The sequence below is a fragment of the Chrysochloris asiatica genome, unplaced genomic scaffold (genome assembly GCF_000296735.1).
Source record: "Chrysochloris asiatica unplaced genomic scaffold, ChrAsi1.0 scaffold00013, whole genome shotgun sequence".
NCBI classification, from domain to species: Eukaryota; Metazoa; Chordata; class Mammalia; order Afrosoricida; family Chrysochloridae; genus Chrysochloris; species Chrysochloris asiatica.
In genome coordinates, this window is record NW_006408531.1 from 14,254,952 (window position 1) to 14,274,950 (window position 19,999).

Sequence of the window (19,999 nt, forward strand, 5' to 3'; positions counted from 1 at the left end):
AGGGTTTCCGAGGCTGTAAATCTTTATGGGAGCAGAAAGCCTCATCTTTCTCCCACGGAACAGCTGGTAGTTTCGAACTGCTGACCCTGAGGTTCGCAGCCTGATTCATAACCACTACGCTACTCCTTGCTTAATTACATAGATAAGCGTTAATATTTGTGTGTATGTGTATAGTAAACACTTAAATGTTTTATCATTTAATGTTCTACCATTTTCATTGACATACCTTAATATTTGTAAAATGTGTTAAGGAGAATAAAATCTGTGATTTGCTTATTCGTTTTTTGTGGGAAGGTTTAAGTGCCTTCTGGTTTCTGTTTCCCATGCCCAGCCTTTCAGGTCTGTTAAGGCTTCATGTAGGCCAGAGAGCTGCACAGTGAGTGCACAGACCTGTGGTCCTCAGGATCCATGGCTATATGAGCTTTTGTCAGGTTTCATGTTGAAATGAAACAGCTTTGTTACTTATAATAGACATTTAATCAATTATTCCCTGTCCTTGAAATTATGAAGGTAGGACATTGTTATTGTTAAGTGTTATAGAGTTGGTTTCGGCTCATAGTGACCTACTATAGGGTTTCCAAGGAGTCACTGGTGAATTTGAACCACCTACCCTGTGGAGTCCTGGTGTGGTGCTGTGGCTTAATACGCCAGAGTGCAAAGCTGCTTGAACTACAAGGTTGGCGGTTCAAGCTCACCAGCTTCTCCTCAGAAGCCCTATACAGGGTTGCTATGGGTTGATATGAATTACATCTCAATGTCAAGAAAACAAAAATCCTCACCACTGGACCAATAAACAACATTCTTATCAATGGAGAAAAGATTGAAGTTGTCAAGAACTTCATTCTTCTTGGATCCACTATCAACACTCGCAGAAGTAGCAGTCAAGAGATCAGATGACGTATTGCACTGGGCAAATCTGCTGCACAGGAACTTTTTAAAGTGTTGAAGAACAGAGATGTCAGCTTGAGGACTAGGGTGCGCCTGACCTAGGCCATTGTGTTTTCAATAGCCTCATATGGATGCGAAAGCTGGACAGCGAATAAGGAGGATCGTAGATGAATTGATGCCTTTGAGTTGTGGTGTTGGAGGAGAATACTGAAAGTGCCATGGACTGCCAAAAGAACCAATAGATCTGTTTTGGAAGAAGTGCAGCCAGAGTGCTCCTTGGAGGCCAGGATGGCTAAGCTTCGTCTCTCCTACTTTGGACATACTGTCTGGAGGAAACAATCGCTGGAGAAGGATGTCATGCTGGGTAAGATGGAGGGTCAGAGAAAAAGAGGAAGACCCCCAACGAGATGGATCAGCCAGGTGGCATCATTGATGGCGTCAAGTGTGGCAGCGGTAGTGAGGTTGGCCCAGGATCGGACATTGTTTCGTTCTGCTGTGCATGGGGTCGCTATGAGTCGGTTTCGACTCGATGGCACCTGACAACAACAACAACAATGGGTCGGAACCGACTCGATGGTACTTCACAACGACAACAATCCTGTGGCTTAAGCACTTAATCCTGCAGCAGCACTTCGGGACTCCTGAGAGGACACTGTTGTAGTAAAGTGCTGTCAGTCAAGTCAGTTCCAATTCATAGCGCCTTTCTGTAGGGTTTCTGAGGAGAGGCTGATGAGTTAGAACCACCAACCTTGCAGTTCAAACTGACTTGAAGTGGTAGGACATTTGTTATTGTTAAGAACCCTGGAGTCAGTTCTGATCATAGTGACCCTACACAGGGTTTCCAAGGCTGTAAATCTTTACGGGAGCAGAAAGCCTTATCTTTCTTCCATGGAATGGCTGGTAGTTTTGAACTGCCGACCTTGAGGTGAGCAGCCCGATTCGTAACCAGTATGCTACCAGAGCTCCTTGATAGGACATTGGTTGTTGTTTTGAAATGCCGTTGAGTTGGTTCCGACCCATAGCGACCCTGTACAGAACATTAGATACCAAGAAATTGATTGTGCTTGGTCAACATAGAATTGTCATGCTGTTTTTTTATTTTGTGTGTGAGATGTGTTAACTATTCACATACACTTACATGTTGTTGTTAGCTACCATCCAGTCAGTCCCAGTATATAGTGACCTCATGCACAACATGGGGAGCATTTAGCTCTGTAGGATAAGTACAGGAATGTGAACCACAAGATTGGCAGTTCAAGCTTACCAGCTAGCTGTTGCACGGAAGACTCTACTGCAGTGATTACAGCTTTGGAACCCTATGCAGGGTCACTGTGAGTTCGAATTGACTGGAGGGCCTTTGATAACAACAGTGCACACTGAATGAAATGCTGCCTAGTCTTTCTGTGTCCTCCCCATAATTAGCTGCCCATCAGATCTTTGTGATCCATAAAGCTTTCACTGATTGACTTCCAGAACTAGATTGCCAATAACAACAAAAAAGACATTTTGTGTTCCCGATTCTGCACTGTTCCATGGGTTCTAATTTCTTTTTTTAATTCCCTTCTCAGATTTAGTACATATCAAAAGTCATTTCATTGTCAGAACTTTCTCTGAAGGTTTAATTCTATGTTATTCTTCTCTTGTTTTAAAGGATTATGATTCTATTGTAAAGCTGGTAGAGACATTAGAAAAACTTCCAACCTTTGATTTGGCCTCCCATCACCATGTGAAGTTTCATAACGCGTTTGCACTTAATAGGTAAGAAGTAAAATTCCCTTCCTTGATGTGCTAGCATCTTCTTTAGCTGCCGATTCTTTATAGAGTATGTTTTTACTGAAACATTGCAACCATTCCAAGTATAGGAATATGCATTCTGATTTTCTGTCAGTTAAAAAAAAAAAAAAAATTCCTTCACTGCTTTTATATTTAAATTCTTACAACTCTTTTTCTCCTTTGTCAAAGCTTGTACTTGTCATAAACCATGTGTCAAAATCAGGCACATGGGTTCTAGAAGCCTGTGCTCCTGATCACTGAGCTCTGCTGCTGCTTGTCTAGAACACAGAGATTGCGTCTTTCCTTCTTTTCCCACCCAAACTGCAAAACTTGCCAACCTGTATCCATAAATGTATAGTAAAAGTATATTTTATCTTACCACTATTAAACATTTTTTTTCTTTAGATTTAGTAGACTTAGATGAGATCTCCAAATATTACCTGCTCCAAATGGTTTCCAAATAAGTCATTTCTGAAAGGTTGAATGAGAGACGTTACAGTTTGAAGTAAAAATGAAAGTTCATAACAGCCTCTCTGAAAATACGATAAACATTTTTATATGAAGCATTCTTTTAAATTCAAGGCATTCAGTGCAAAGGGTAAAAAATAAATTCATGAATTGTTGTTGTTGTTAGGTGCCGTCGAGTCGGTACCGACCCATAGCGCCCTTATGCACAGCAGAACGAAACACTGCCCGATCCTGGGCCAACCTCACTACTGTTGCCATGCTTGAGTCCATCGATGCTGCCACTTGGCCAGTCCATCTTGCTGGAGTTCTTCCTCTTTTTCGCTGACCCTCCACCTTACCAAACATGATATCCTTCTCCAGTGACTGGTCCCTCCTGACAGTATGTCCCAAGTATGAATAGAAAGATAGAAATTTCTTTTTCTATATTGCTACATTGAAATAGGAAGTCCTGGTGTGGCACTACAGAATAAGGATAGGACTGCAAGGTCAGTTTGAACCGCAAGGTCAGCTGTTCAGACCCATTAGCCACTCCTTGGAAACCCTATACAGGTTTGCTATGAGTTGGAAACGAGTCTACGGCACTTGACAGAAATAACACTGTTGAAATAGCATACAGTTCATTCAAAGTATGCAATTCAGTGGTTTATAGTATTTCCACAGAGATGTGTGATCATTAATGCAAGCAGTTTTAGGACATTTTTGTCATCCAGGAAAGTACTCCATACCCATTAGCAGGTACCCTCCTGTTTGCCCCTCATTCCTCTGGGCTTTTCGTTGCTGGTAAGTGCCATTGAGTTGGTCCCAACTGTTAGAGACCCTGTATAGGGTTTCCGGGGAGTGACTAATAGATTTGAAATGCCAACTTTGATATTAATAATCCAGTGCTAATTCTACAGCACCACACCAGGACTCTAAAGTCCTAATGTGGTGCTGTGAGTTAATGCGCTGGGCTGCAAAGTCGGTGTGAACCGCAGGGTCGACAGTTCAAGCTCGCTAGCTGTTCCTCTGAAACACTATACAGGGTCACTGTGAGTCAGAACCACCTGGACTCCAGCTGTAGGCAACTACTGATCTACTTTGTGTCTCTATAGGTTTGCCTATTACTGAATAGTCTCTATAAATGGAATTACACTGTACATGCTCTTTTGTCATTAGTTTCCCTCAGCATAGTGTGTTCAAGGTTCAGAAAATAACTCTTAGGAACATTTTATATGCTTTTGAGAACTGCCTACACATACTTGCTATTTTAACATTGCCTACAAAGAGCAGCTTTTTTAGATAATCAGTTGGTCACACTTAAAAATTAGGCAACTCTTGGGTTAAACTTGATATGTTAGAATTGTTTGTGAATTAGTTCATCTGTTTAATTCTAAGGTCAGGTTGTAATCCCAGTTTAGAAGAGATGATTCTCCCCCACTCAGGGCCACAGACTGCCTTCCTAAATGTACTCTACTTGTATGTAGGCTACAAAGGACATTAGGACGATTGGCTTGACAGTACAGATCCACCATGATTAATAGGAAGCACCTCTAAAACAGACTGTTGTTAGACACAGTAGACAAACAGTAGGTTCCCCCCAAAATGCTTACTGACAACCCTCAAAATCTGATTGTTATTTTTATCCTGCCAATCTTCACTAGTATGATGTAATATATTAAATTTTAAGAAAATAATTGGTCCATTGCTTTTGTAATTTGTACTGAAACAGAGATGTTTTTGCCCTCTCTTAGGAGAAATCTCCCTGGAGATAGAGCCAAAGCTCTTGATATTATGATTCCCCTGGTGCAGAGTGAAGGGCAGGTTGCTTCAGATATGTATTGCCTGGTAGGCCGGATCTACAAAGATATGTTTTTGGACTCTAATTTCACAGACACTGAAAGTAGAGACCATGGAGCCCATTGGTAAGTTTGTATGATGTAAGTAGGATATTTGATAAATCTATGACCTATAACAATATTTTGCAAATGAGAGTATTAAAGTATTATTATCCTTTATATTGTGTTTTTATTAGCTCAATCTTAGATTTTTTAGCTTAAGAGAATAATTTTGATGAAATTCAGATAGTAGGGCATGGTAAATTAGGGCAAATTAGATTAAATTAGGGCAAATAACTTAAGAAAATATGGTGGTGGTTATGTGCCATGGAGCTGGTTCTGACTCAGGTTGTTGTTGTTGTTAAGTGCTGTCGTGTTGGTTCCAACCCATAGCGACCCTGTACAGGGTTTCCAAGGAGCAGCTGGTGGGTTTGAACAGCTAACCTTGTGGTTCAAACTGACCGTGTGGTCCAACGCAGTATCCTGCTGAGGCTGTAAACCTTTATGGGAGCAGAAAGCCTGAGACTGGAATTTGAGTCACAGCAAGGTAGAGGGATTTGACAAGCGTTTTCAGTGATTTAAAAGCTATATATATAGCAAGCGAAGGTGATTATGAGGAAGAATGTGTTGTTATAGGGGATGGTTCAGTTGTTTCAAAGCGAGGGCAAATTTGTGTAACATTAAAGGACATGTAGGAGTAGTCTGTAAATTGGACGTTTGTAACCTGGGACTACTTGTATTCAAATAAAATATATAAATCTGACAATATCATTGGTTGCAATAATATTAGAAATGAGTGTCTTAATCCCCTGCTGGTTGTAGTATAAATTATTGTGATCACTTAAAGTAATTTGGCATTATTGAGGAAAATTGACAGCTTACTTACCTCTAATCTAAGAGATACATACTTTTTACTTATATGTTGTTGTTGTTGTTATGTGCCATCGAGTCGGTTCCGACCCATAGCGACCCTGTACAGGGTTTCCGAGGGTGTAAATCTTTACGGGAGCAGAAAGCCTCATCTTTCTCCCACGAAGCAGCTGGTAGTTTCAAACCGCTGACCTTAAGGTTCGCAGCCCGATTCATAACCACTACGCTACCAGAGCTCCTTTTTATATATATATAGGCTGCAGAAACTCTTAAAGAAGACATGCATAAGAATGTTGATTGCACAATTGTTCTTAATAGCTATAAAAATCAACATTAAACAATCTAATCAAAAATTTCAGCTAAATAAGCAAGTGGCAGAACTATATGTGAAGTATGGTATCATTTATATAAAGTTTAAAAACAATCGAATATATTTAGTAAAAGGATGATTAATGGAAGTGATGAACTCTGAATTCAGTTTAATGGTAACATGTTGGGAGGAAAGAATAAATGAGATCTTTATTCATATGCAGTTGTGGTGGTGGTGGTATGCTGTGGAGTCAGTTCCAACTCATAGCGACCCTCCATAGGGTTTCCGAAACTGTAAATCTTTACAGGAGCAGAAAGCCTCATCTTTGTCGTATGAAATGTCTGATAGTTTCGAACTGCTGACCTTGAGGTTAGCAGGCTGACTCGTAACCACTATGCTACCAGAGCTCTTTACATGCAGCTGTAAGTACATCTAAAATGTTCTATGTCTTGAGGTGAGTTGTGGGTATATGGTGTTGCTTGTATTTTTTTATACTTTGTAATATACTTAAAACATTCCTAAAATATTTCCTTATTAAACACAGTTAAAGGAGGTCAACTAAGTTCAGGAGTTTCTGAAAGATAGCCAAAAAAAATTTCAAGTTGTTAAAAGCAGCCTTAACTTTTAAATATTTTGTATCATTTTAACAGTTTATCGGAGACCGAAAGTGGAACAATGGATTATAGCTAAGGAGGGAAACTTGGGGACAGTGATTCCCCAAGTTGTTCATGGACAGCTTTGGCTTACACTTTAAATTTGTACAAAAAAATGTTTACTGTTATGCAGAGCATTTCAGGTTTGCTTAACCAAATGTTTCTGCTGTTAGAGAGAGGAATGCAACTCTGCAGGTTATTACCATATGATGTGTGCTTTAGGAAAATTTTTCATAGTCGAAGCATTAGAACCTGATCTTTGGAAATATACCCATGATAAATTCTCCAATACGGTAGTGATCATGAAAAATGCATAGGTAATCCTGAAAAGTATGATTCTCATTTTCATTGAATTCGAATGGAAAAACTTCTCCTATGAAATCAATGTGCTTTGTGCACAGGAATAAAATTGAAGTATTTGAAAGCAGAAGAGTTTAGACTGTGTATAGCTTTCAAGGTTACGTGAAGTTAAGTTTTTGTTTTAACTTTCTGGACTTTCAGATTCCATTTTTTGTGGTTCCCCTTTAACCAAGCAAGCTATATGAACTGTCTTTCAATAGGGATTGATGTTCAAGGTCTTTGTGTGAAGTTGTAGATATCCACATTTTTATGATTTAATTTTAAGCTACTCGTTAGTTTTCTAGTAAGAACAGGGAGCTCAAAGTCTTTTAATGGGATGATCCTTAAGAGTTAATGTTGTGTGTGCCACTCACTGATTTATTGAGTAATACAAGGAAATCCTTCTTACTATATAGACTATGTGTTCATAAACTGGCATTATTGTTACTGTATCCAACTATAATCTTGGTGTGGGGCTATACGACAAGCAATGGACTGCAAGGTTGGTTTGAAATGCAAAGTCAGCAGTTTAAACTCACAAGTCACTCCCCAGAAACCCTACACAGTGTTGCTGTGAGTTGGAAATGACTCAGTGGCACAAAACATAACTAATTATTGGACTGCTAATCACAAGGTCAGTGAACCCACCAGCTGCTCCTCAGAAGTCCTATGCAGGGTCACTATGAGTCAGAATGGACTGAACGACGCTTAACAACAAGAACAAAAATATAAATATTTCAAGTCCTTTCACTTATAAAGCTATTTCTATGTTTCTTAATGTTCTGATCTAACTTCCACAATGGTGCAAATACGGATTCAGTCGTGTTGGGATTGTCCCAAAGCCCCCTCTCTGTTAGGACTGAAAAGAAAAATTACCCAGTCAAGGTGTTGACATGGGAAGATATGGCTGAGGTTATGACTTACCCAGGACTACTCCTTTCCTGAATCATGGCTCCCAAAGGGCTATTTCAACTGACCACCTTCTTTGAGCCTCTGTGCTTTCACTTGCCAAATGCAGTGTGGGGATAAGGAGGTCAGGGAAGTACTCAGTCCCTTACGCTTCTGAGGTGACACTTTCCATGACATGAATCATATTTTGTTGACTTGAATAAACATTGGTTTAGTGACCATGGAAAATTTAAGGATATGAACTAGAACTCCATAGAAAAAGAGCCTCAAGCAATTGTGATTACAGAAATTCATAGAAACCTTTGTTACAATCCCCCTTTTAAATAGCATCACTCCTGCATGTTAGTACTCTCTCCACGACAGTCTGTAATACAGGTCTGGTTTCTGAGAGATTTATTTGGATTTTAAAATATGAAATTTGAAAAAAAAAGGTTTAGATTATTAAGGTATGTAGAACTATGATATGTTATTAAAGCAAACTTTGGTGAATCTTATCTGAGACCGAGGGTGAGTCTTTTAAATGACTACATCTGACTGATTTAAGTATAGAAAGGTTGTTGTCAAGTGCCGTCAAGTCGGTTCTGACCCATAGCGACCCTGTATAGAGTTTCCAAGGAGCAGTTGGTGAGCTTGAACCGTCAACCTTGCAGTTCAAATGGCTTTGGAGTCTGGCGCATTAACCCACAGAAAAGTAGTGCTCTAATATTTGATGCTTTTCAGCATCCTTTCCTTGGTTATTTTTGTTCCCTGAAGCTGTTAGGGCTGTTTGAAATAATGCTGTATTTTCTACATTTGATTTTTTTTTTTAATGTATTTTGTGTGTGTGTGTTTTATTGTGAACTGCGTGATAGTTTACATTGAAGAACATCAGCTTTACACCATCATTTCATTGCAATGATTACAGTCTCTTCCATGCATCATCATTCAAAAGCATTTGCTTCTATTCCCTCTGGTTTTCTTTTCTTTTTCTGGGGGATAGGGGTGTGTGGGAGTGGGGATATATACACAAAAACTCTCAGGAATACATCATAGTTTAAACAATCAAAGGGCACATTCTGCAAGCCTGTCTCCTGTCTGCCAGCACTCAGTCCCTCCCTTTCCAAGGGTCTAGAGTCCTCAACTGCTCCCTCTCTCCATGTCCTCATCTCTGCCTCCATCTCTGGTGTGTTGCTGCTTCTTTGGATAGGGCCCCGCATTCTACTTGTGTTCTTCTCCCTTGATGGTCCTAGGGTCCTCTGTTCTTGGACTGTAAGATTAACTACTCCTCTGTTTTTCTTATAAAACTTCTACCTTTACAGTTGTGACAGTCGCAATTAAGTCATGATAACAATTACTCACTATTGAATCATAAGAATCTTATGCTCATGTCTTTTCACCAGAGCCGTCTAGACAAGATGAAAACTGTTCAGTGGGGACTCTTATCTTCCCCTGCACAATCCTAAACTATACTCCCTCTTAAAAAATTGTAAGCCAATACTTCGTGCCTTTATTGCCCCTTTATTTTAGGTTTGCTTGTTGCTAAGTCGAGTCGGGATCCGACTGATAGCGACCCTGTACAGGGTTTCCAAGGAGCAGCTGGTGAGTTAGAACTGCCGGCCTTAACAGCCCACACAGACATTGTAGTTTACTGCATTAACTGGCAACGCCACACCAGAAGTCATTTTAGGTAGCCAGTGTCTAAGTTGCCCATCCCTATCTACCCTGTGTACAGAGGGGATAGGACTGATATTTGATGTGAGACTCCTTCCCTCTCAGTTGTTATTTTGAGTTTTTTGTTGTTTTTGTTAGGTGCCGTCAAGTCGGTACCAACTCATAGCAACCCTATGCACAGCAGAATGAAACACTGCCCGATCCTGGGCCAACCTCACGCTTGAGTCCATCGATGCTGCCATCGATGAGTCCATCGATCCTGGGCCAACCTCACTACTGTTGCCATGCTTGAGTCCAGTTCATCTCATTGGGGGTCTTCCACTTTTTCTCTGACCCTCCACTTTACCAAACATGATGTCCTTCTCCAGCGATTGGCCCCTCCAGACAATATGTTCAAAGTATGAGAGACGAAATTTGGTCATCTTGGCCTCTAAGGAGCACGCTGGCTGTACTTCTTCCAAAACGGATGTATTGGTTCTTTTGGCAGCCCATGGCACTTTAAATATTCTCCAACACCATAACTCAAAGGCATCAGTTCTTCTACGGTCTTCCATATTCACTGTTCAGCTTTGGCATGCATATGAGGTTATTGAAAATACCATGGTTTGGGTCAGGTACACCTTATTCCTCAAGCTGACATCTTTGCTCTTCAACACTTTAAAAAGGTCTTGTGCAGCAGATTTGCCTAATGCAATACGCCGTTTGGTTTCTTGACTGCTGCTTCTGTGAGTGTTTATAGTTGATCCAAGAAGAATGAAGTCCTTGACAACTTCAATCTTTTCTCTGTTGATAAGAATGTTGTTTATTGGTCCAGTGGTGAGGATTTTTGTTTTCTTTACATTAAGATGTAATCCATACCGAAGGCTGTGCTCTTTATTCTTTATCAGTAAATATTTTAAGTCCGCTTCACTTTCAGCAAGCAAGGTTGTATCATCTGCATCTCGCAGGTTGGTAATGAGTCTTCCTCCAATCCTCATGCCACGTTTTTCTTCTTATAATCCAGCTTCTTGGATTATTTGCTCAGCACTTAGGTTAAATAAGTATGGTGAAAGAATATAACCTTGTCGCACACTTTTCTTAATTTTAAACCATTCAGTGTTCTCATGATCTGTTCGAACAACTGCTTCTTGGTCCAGGTACAGATTCCTCATGAGCACAATTAAGTGTTCCAGAATACTCATACTTCACAGTGTTGTCCATAGCTTGTCATGATCCACACAATTGAAAAGCCTTTGCATAGTCAATAAAGCACAGGTAAACATCTTTCTGACATTTTGTGCTTTCAGCCAAGATCCATCTGATATCAGCAATGATATCTCTCATTCCATGGCCTCTTCTGAAGCCAGCTTGAATCTCTGGAAGTTCTCTGTCAATTTATGCTTGCATAAATTACCTTTAGTAAAACTTTACTCACATGGGATATCAAAGAGATTGTCCGATGATTTCTGCATTCTGTTGGGTCACCTCTTTTTGGAATGGGCACAAATACGGATCTCTTCCAATCAGTCAAGTATTTTGAGTTACTACCTCTGTAAGTATAGGTTAAGTAATCAAATTGTAGCAATTTACGCTCGTTTCCTTTATCAAGAACATTTTTTTTATCTTCCTTTAATTGAGCTCTGATTATCAAGCCATCATCTGTATTTTAATTTTTATAATTCAAGTTAAGATATGAAAAATGCCTTTTTCATTTTTATGTAATTAATCTGAGTTTAGCTTTAGCTTGTTGAAAGTTGGACTTTTTGTCAGAGCTGTTCCATATTAGGTTTTAAATAAGTTACAAAGGCAGTATTGATGCCTCCTACACATACTACATACAGGACATTTGGAGGTTGTAACAGAAAAAGTAAAATGAGAGAAGAGGAAGGGAGATGTGCAAAGCATGACCCGAGAGTGTCGACTTCCATCCTAAAAACAGACCACAGAGTTTCTCAAGGACAGACATTACAACTGGAGATGGTCAAAGAAGTTATTTTGGACAAATCACCATGATTTGGAGAGCCCTGAAAAGTTCTAAAAGAGCCTTAATTGCACAGTGGCTTGATAACCAAAAGGTTGGCGATTGAAACTTACCAGTTGAGAGAAAGCTGTGATAGTCTGTTGCTGTAAAGATTTACAGCTTAGGAAGCCTTATGGGCAAGTTCTACTTTGATGATCAAGAGCCAAGGTGCTAGCAATGGATAAGATTCCGAGAACTGATGGAGTACAAATTGAAATATTTCAACAAAGTGATGCAGCACTTGAGGCACTTGCTCATCTATGCCAAGAAATTTGACAGACAGCTACCTGGCCAACTGATCAAAAGAGATTCGTATTTGTGCCCATCCCAAAGAGTGGTGACCCATCTGAAAGGATAATTCATCAAACAATAGCATTAATATTGCATGCAAGTAAAATTTCACTAACAATAATTTTTAAAATGGCTGTAATAGTACATTGATTGGGAACTGGCAGAGGTTCAACCCAGATGCAGACGAGGACATGGAATGAGGGATATCATTGCTGACATCAGATGGATCTTGGCTGAAAACAGAGAAAACCAGAAATATGTTAACCTGCACATTATTGACTATGCAAAAGCTTTTGACTTTTTGGATCATGAAAAACTATGGACAACACTTTAGAGAATGAGTATTATGGAACATGTAATTGTGCTCTTTTTTTTTTTTTTTTTTTTGATGAAGGTCAAAGAGCACAGCCTTCGGCATGGATTATATCTGAATGTAAAGAAAACAAAAATCCTCACTACTGGACCAATAAACAACATACTTATCAACGGAGAAAAGATTGAACAAGGACTTCATACTTTTTTGGATCAACCATCAACACTCACAGAAGGAGCAGTCAAGAAATCAAACAATGTATTGCATTAGGCAAATCTGCTGCACAAGACCTTTTTAAAGTGTTGACGAGCAAAGGTGTCAGCTTGAGGACTAAGGTGCACCTGACCCAAGCCATGGTATTTTCAATAACCTCATATGCATGCCAAAGCTGAACAGTGAATATGGAAGATGTAGAAGAATGGATGCTTTTGAGTTGTGGTGTTGGAGGAGAATATTGAAAGTGCCATGGACTGCCAAAAGAACCTATAGATCCATTTTGGAAGAAGTGTAGCCAAGAGTGCTCCTTGGAGGCCATGATGGACAAACTTCGTCTGTCATACTTGGGACATATTGTCAGGAGCGACCATTCACTGGAGAAGGATATCATGTTTGGTAAGGTGGCAGGTCAGAGAAAAAAAGAGGAAGACCCCCAATGAGATGGATTGGCCAAGTGGCAGCATCGATAGACTCAAAGCGTGGCAACAGTAATGAGGTTGGCCCAGGATCAAAGGCAGTGATTAGTTCTGCTGTGCATAGGGTTGCTATGATTCGGTACCGACACAATGGCACCTAACAACAACAACAACAACAATTGTGCTCTTGAGGCACCTGTACATAGAACAGGAGGAAGTCGTTCAGGCAGAACAAGGAGACACTGAATGGTTCAAAATCAGGAAAGGTGTGCCCCAAGGTTGTATTTTTTAACTGCATTTAATCAGTTTGCATGGTATGCAGATAACTGGAGAATCTGAATTATATGATGAAAAATGTGGCATCAAGGTTGGAGGAAGGCTCTTTAACAACCTGCAATATGCAGATGATACATCTTTGCTTACTGAAAGCAAAGAAGTCTTAAAATACTTACTGATGAAGATCAAAGACCACAGTCTACAGTATGGGTTACACCTCAATGTAAAGAAAAGAAAAATCCTCACCACCGGACCAATAAATTACATCCTTACAAATGGAGAAAAGATTGAAGTTGTCAGAGACTTCACCTTGCTTGAATCCACCGTCACTACTCATGGAATCAGCAGTCAAGAAATGAAACAATGTACCATATTAGGTAAATCTCCTGTACGAGACCTCTTTAAAGTGCTCAAGAACAAACATATTAGTTTGAGGCTTAAAGTGCTCCTGAACAGCACCATGGGTATTTTCAGTAGTTCCATGTGAATAAGCAAGTTGGACAGTGAATAAGGAAGACCATAGAAGACTTGATGCATTTGAGTTATGATGTTAGAGAATAATACTAAAGGTACCCTGGACTGCAAGAAGAAAAAGAAATCTGTGTTGGAAAAAGTACAACCAGTACACTTACTAGCCAAGATGGCCAGACTTTATCTCTCCTACTTTGAATGTATTATCAGGAGGGACCAGTTTCTGGAGAAAGACATCAAGCTTGGTAAAGGGGAGGGACAGAGAAAAAGAGGGAGACTCCAACAAATCGCATTCTCACAGTGTCAACAACAATGGGCTCAAGGTTGTCAGCCATTGTGAGGATGGTACAGGAGCAGCTGGTGTTTTGTTCTGTTGTAAATAGGGTCACTGTAAGTTGGAACCAACTCATAGCACTTAACAGAAAGTGTTTAAGTGCTGCTCACCTGGAAACCTTTGAAAGGTTTTAGCAATTTGCATAGTCATAAGAATATAGATGCCAGCATTTGAATGCTGGTATTCAACACCATGCTACTAAATAGCTGTAAGATAAGCACTGGACTTAGGTTCAAACACACCAGCACTCATGGACAACACTTTGCATCTATGCAGTACTTAACAACAACAACAACATACCTACCTGGCTAAGAGCTTGACTGCTAACCAAATAGTCTACTCCACAGCAGAAAGATGAGGCAGTCTGTTTCCCTAAAAACCGCAGCCTTGAAAACCTTATGGGGCTATTGTACTCTGTTCCACAGGGATTCTATGAGTCAGATCAACTGATGGCCATGGGTTTGGTTTGGGTTTAGTTTATGCTTGGTTTTCATCTCTAAAATGAAAATGGTAATAATGGTGCCATCTTCATTAGGCGTATGTGAGTCTGTTGAGTTCATACATTGGAAGCACTAGGAATGATGTTTGGATATACAGGGTGCTTTTCTTATTTTATTATGTGAAGTATTTGTTCATATTGGTAAAAATAATGATCAGTTCTTCAAAGTTTAGCATTTTCACATGGTTTGTACATAAGTTTGCAACTATTTGAGGCTTATACCAAATCAAAACCCATGGTCGCTGAGTTGATGCCAACTGATAGCCACCCTACAGAACAAAGTAGCACTGCTCCATAGCACTTCCATGACTGTAGATCTTTCTGGAAGAAGACTGCCTCATGTTTCTCCCGTGGAGCAGCTAGTGGATTCAAACCACCTACCTGTTAGTTAACAGCCCAAAACGTAACCCACTGCGACACCATTGTGCATACAGCCTTGTTGTAAAGTAGACAAAGCTGACTTTAAATTTATATCTGATGGAATAAAACCTCAAAGAACAGAAATGAATTTTCAATCCTCCGTGATTAACACATTTTCAAGCCTGGTTGGTTTTTTTCAAATCCAGTGTGCTTTTCCTTATATCCCAGACTTCCTTTCTTGGAATTTTCAGAATTGTCAGTTCAAATGAGTAGAAAGTGCATGGAGTTTTGGTTCAGACTGGCATAGGATTAAATGTTTGCTCAATATTTAGAAACAGTGTGATATTAGGCAAATTCTTTAGCCTTTACCAAACTCTATTTTCTTGTTTAGAATATAAGAATAATATCTACTTAGATGAGTCCTAGTGTGGTGCTGTGGGTTAATGCACTGGACTGCAAAGTCGATTTGAACTGTAAGGTTGGCGGTTCAAGCTCACCAGCTGCTCCTTGGAAATCCGATATGGGGTTGCCATGGGTCAGCACCGACTTGACAGAACTTAACAGCAACAGAAGAGTTAAGATGCTCTTGGAATTCTATAAGTAGCAGTGAACTTAAACAATAACAAAATGCACTTCCTAAAACACCCAGTCCACAAATAAGGCTGCCTTTAGTGTAGGTTTACTCAGCAGCTGAAAATATCACCCAGATCCTGCAATTCTCTGTTGCCTTAAGTGGCTCAGCATTCACATGGATTTTTTTTAGGGTTTCAAGATGTCTGGGGTCCTTTCAGCATAGCTACACTGGTGTCAGTTCAAATTCACCAGCTACTCCTTGGAAACCCAATACAGGGTCGCTGTGGGTCGGAATCACCTCCATAGCACTTCACAACAACAACAACACTGCTGTCTGGAGGACAAGAGAGGCTGTCTTTGTCTTGGGACAACACAGTCCTCAGAACTTTAATAAACTCAGCTTACCTTTCTTTATACTGCAAATATTTTGTCATCTGCCCAGCCCTACACAAACCTCTTGCAAGGAGGCTGGGGATATTTTTAAGTTTAGACTAATCATCTCCAGAGGAACAGCTCTCAATTGTGAGGGCTAAATGAGGCAGCATGTGTCAGAGTATTGGAATTTAACAGGTGTGTAGTGTTTAATTGTAAAAACATCTTGTACTCCTTTACATATTTATTATATTCAAACAAGTTCAAAATGGATATTGATTACATTTCAATTTAATGAAATATTTCTAAGAGTTCTCATTGATTTAATTTAATTGATTAAATTATATATATTTCTAAGTTCTCATACTCTTGTTTTCTGGATCAAGCAAAACATTTTAGCTAGCAAGGGGGAAAAGGTATCGAGTCTGCATAGCATCCACACGGCCGTGTTTTTGTGTCATTTATCAGGGTTATCATGGGGTAACTGAGGTGGCTAGTGATTTCCTGAAGTCATTTTCAGAACTTTGAGAGGAAGTCGTGTACCTGCCCTGTATTAGCATAATCATGCCTTTCCTGTTTTAATGCCAAAACAGATCCATAACCAGGAAATTAGAAGCTTTAAGTTTGCTTTTAGCACATGAATGTGTTCATTTTTCCATAATAACTTAGGAAAGAACAGAGCCCCCCCCCCCCATTTTCTTTTACATCAGTTGTCAGCACTATTCAAACAGTAATATGTGCACAATAAAGGTTGGGTTTTTACATTACTACTGGGGTTGGCTTTACTTTGGGAGAGTTATGTAACAAACCAATTGATACACAAATAGATCCCAATGCCTGTTTTCTTCTTGCCAACTTTGCTTTATTCCTTTTTCTTGGTGGCACAGTCCCTTTCTTGGTGCTGACTCCATCCCCACCACGATGCTTCTCCCCCATCGTCTCACCTCACCATTACTCACCATCGTACGCCTCATTTTTCTTAGTGCTTTACTGTGTCTATTGTGTGACTTTCCACAGTTTGGGTGATTCTATTTTTAGAACACCACGCCTGACAAGGTCTCAGTAACTCAGCATAACACCCAGCTCTTTGGTGCCCAGTGCAGATGGTTTCGTAGGGAACAACAGGGCCAGTATAACCTGGGATCTTGGACAAAACACACAGTGTACTGGCAGTGGCTTTGTAAGCAAGTGCTCTGGGATGTTGGTTTTTCTGCTTTGGCTTTGATTGAATACCACAATCAACTGATGATGGATCAAGTGAAGCTTGTCACTGGCATGGCTACATTGAAGCCCAAGAATGGTCAAACATAATATGTCACTGTGAAGACTTCCAACTCTAGCTCACAAATATTGAACCCCTGAGGAGAGCAAGTAACAGAGGGATTAGTTGGAGAACTAGATGTTTGCCAGACATTATACTGAAAAGGAAGATGGGTATGGCAGAATTGGGGTTACTTCACTCAGTAAACTAAACCGATAGCTTCCTAACCTAACTAGACATCAGAATCCCCTGGGAGCTTTTCACCAGTGGAGAGATCTTTGCCTCAGGAAATTCTGGTTTAGTGGACCTGTTTTACATAATATATAAACCACAGTTAATTATTAGTTCATAATGATTAATGTTAAATGTTTGGAGTATTCCCATATTTCTATTTCATTCCTGTCTTCCTCAGTCTTTACTAATCTTCTCATCCACAAGACTGCTGTTGCTTGTATCCTCTTCATATCCTCACACTCCTTCCCACATCCCAGCCTCTCAGACTCTCCCAGCTGGGTCTCTACCTACTTTCCCAGCCCTGTTAGAATACCAGTGTTACATTTGAATTTGTGTCCTCATGATGCAGTGGTGAAATAGTTGGCTGCTAACTGGAAGGTTGGCAGATCAAATCCACTCACCACTCCATAAGACAAGATGTAGTCGTGAACTTCCATAAAGATTTACAGCTTAGGAAACCCTCCAGGGTAATTCTACATGGATCTATCAGGTAGCTGTGAATTACGGTGGACTTGATCGTAAGTGAAAATTAACAGTGTTAATTTCATTTTAATTTGAGAGAATTGGTAGTTCTTGGAAGGCAAAATGTAGATTGGTCATCAATATGAAAATTATACACACTTAGGAATAGTCAAATAAGGGTAAACTCAAATCCTGAAGCGTATGTTATTATTGGCAAAAGTGAAAAGAGATGAAAATACTCAGTTTTAGTATGGTTCTAGGGAAAAAAATCACTCTCCTTCCAGAAAGGTCTTACGAATTTACACTGTTCTTGGGAATGTAAATTCATTAGACCTTTCTGGAAAATCAATTTTGGTATCATGCTTTAAAACAATTCATGCCTTTTTCACCAAATCAAAAGAGGGAACGAATCTTTATAGTGAGGATCATTTCTACCTCCTCGGTATACAGGGTTGGCAGTAGCTAGACATTGGCTACCCAAAATGGGGGGGCTACAAAGGCAAGAAGTGACTGGCTTACAAGCTTTCAAGAGGGAGCCTAGTTTCAGAGGGTGCAGGGGAAGGTAGAATCTCCACTGAGTGCTTTCCAACCTGTCTGGATGGGGCTGATGAAAGGAGATGGGGATAAGATGCTTGTGGTTCAATAGTGAATAATTGTTATCAAGACTGACTGTGAGGGTTGCAAATGTAAAGGTAGACATTGTGTAACAAAGGGAGGGGAGGGACTGATCTTGCAGTCCAAGAGCCGAAGACCCTGGGACCATCAAGGGAAAAGAGCAGAGTGCGGGACCCTACCCAGAGAAGCAGTGACACCAGAGATGGAGGCAGAGACAATTACGTGGAGAGATGGAGTGACGGGGACTCTAGATTCTGGGCGGGAGAGGGTCTATGTCTTGACAGCCAGGGGGCAGGCTTGCGGGGTGTACCCTTTGACTGTTTAATGATGCATACAGGGAATTGTATTCATTGCAATGAAACAAATTAAGATAGGATGAATGTACAGGTAATGTTCTCCCGTGTAAATTATCACATAATTCACAATGAAAACTTACAACAAACAAACAAACAAAAAACTACTAGCCATTCTGTGGGAGAAAGATAAGGCTTTCTGCCCCTATAAAGATTTGCAGCACCACACCAGGACCTTGTATCAAGATGTAATGTCAAATAAAAGGATAAGTTATAAAAATAACATGATTCTCTTTTGGGGAAATATATATATGCATAGTAAGAGGACTGGGAGGCTATAGTTAGAAATAGTGACTTATATTTTCTTTGCAAGTTTTCTGTTATAATAAGGCGTGTATACAAATAAAGAGTTAGAATTTGAAGATCTCTCTTGCCCCGTTTCCAGATCAACTTAACAGAGAGATTTGGCTCTTGTTTTTTTCTAATGCTGTCCTGCTTTGCTTCTGAGTTATATTATGAGTGAGCAATTAAAGATGTCTTTGAATATGAGTGAAGCATCATGAAAATCTAATTTAATGACTTCATACCCCACAGAAAGAACCACAGAGTAATATGACAAACAAAGAAATAAGGATTGGTTTAAGCTCAGCTTCTTCTCTGATGGAAAGTAGATATTCTGGAAATAATCAGTTCTATGATGTTTCCTTTTGTGTGTGTGTGCCACATCCACTTGCTTATGGTTTATTTCAATACTTGTTACTATTCCAATATCAACAAAATTCTTGTTAGGAGGGCCCCTCCGTCACCTGACTGGCTTCCACAGTCACTCCCATCACTGTTGGATCTCGAGAATTTAAAATAAATTGAGGGACATTTTTCATCTTGCAGGGAAATACTGCTTTGTGCGTAAATTCTTCTTGTTTCTGTTTCTTGTGGTCTTGTCTATATTTTGTAAAGGCATCAAACAAATGATAAATAATCTGTGCACTAAAAATCCAAACTCCTAAACTATCAGCCATTTCTTGTGCATCCCGTTGAATTCTCACATTGAAGTCCAAAATTGCAACATACTGAGGCTCATGCACCAGCATCATTGAAGCCATCATAGCATCTTTTTTATGAAGCAGGCCAATGTTAATTCCTATTTCTGATGTTTTCAGAAATTCAAGTAGAGCCTCCAAAGAGCCCAGCGTACATGCCTGGGCACAGACTCTTTATTCTTCTTCTAATTTGATGGGAACACTGTTTTAAAATTGGGAAAGGTGTGAGACAGGGTTGTATTCTTTCACCATACTTATTCAACCTGTATGCTGAGCAAATAATATGAGAAGCTGGGTTCT

At 39.9% G+C, this 19,999-nt stretch overlaps 1 protein-coding gene across 1 annotated transcript in view; it reads left to right on the forward strand.

Annotated features, from left to right (window-relative positions):
- MAP3K5 (mitogen-activated protein kinase kinase kinase 5) overlaps nucleotides 1-19,999 on the forward strand; it is a 311,649-nt gene that overhangs the window by 135,419 nt on the left and 156,231 nt on the right. The window contains exons 7-8 of the mRNA XM_006834631.1: nucleotides 2,540-2,646; nucleotides 4,860-5,030. Of these exons, the coding sequence (XP_006834694.1) occupies nucleotides 2,540-2,646; nucleotides 4,860-5,030 (278 nt within the window). The remainder of the gene's footprint in view (nucleotides 1-2,539; nucleotides 2,647-4,859; nucleotides 5,031-19,999) is intronic.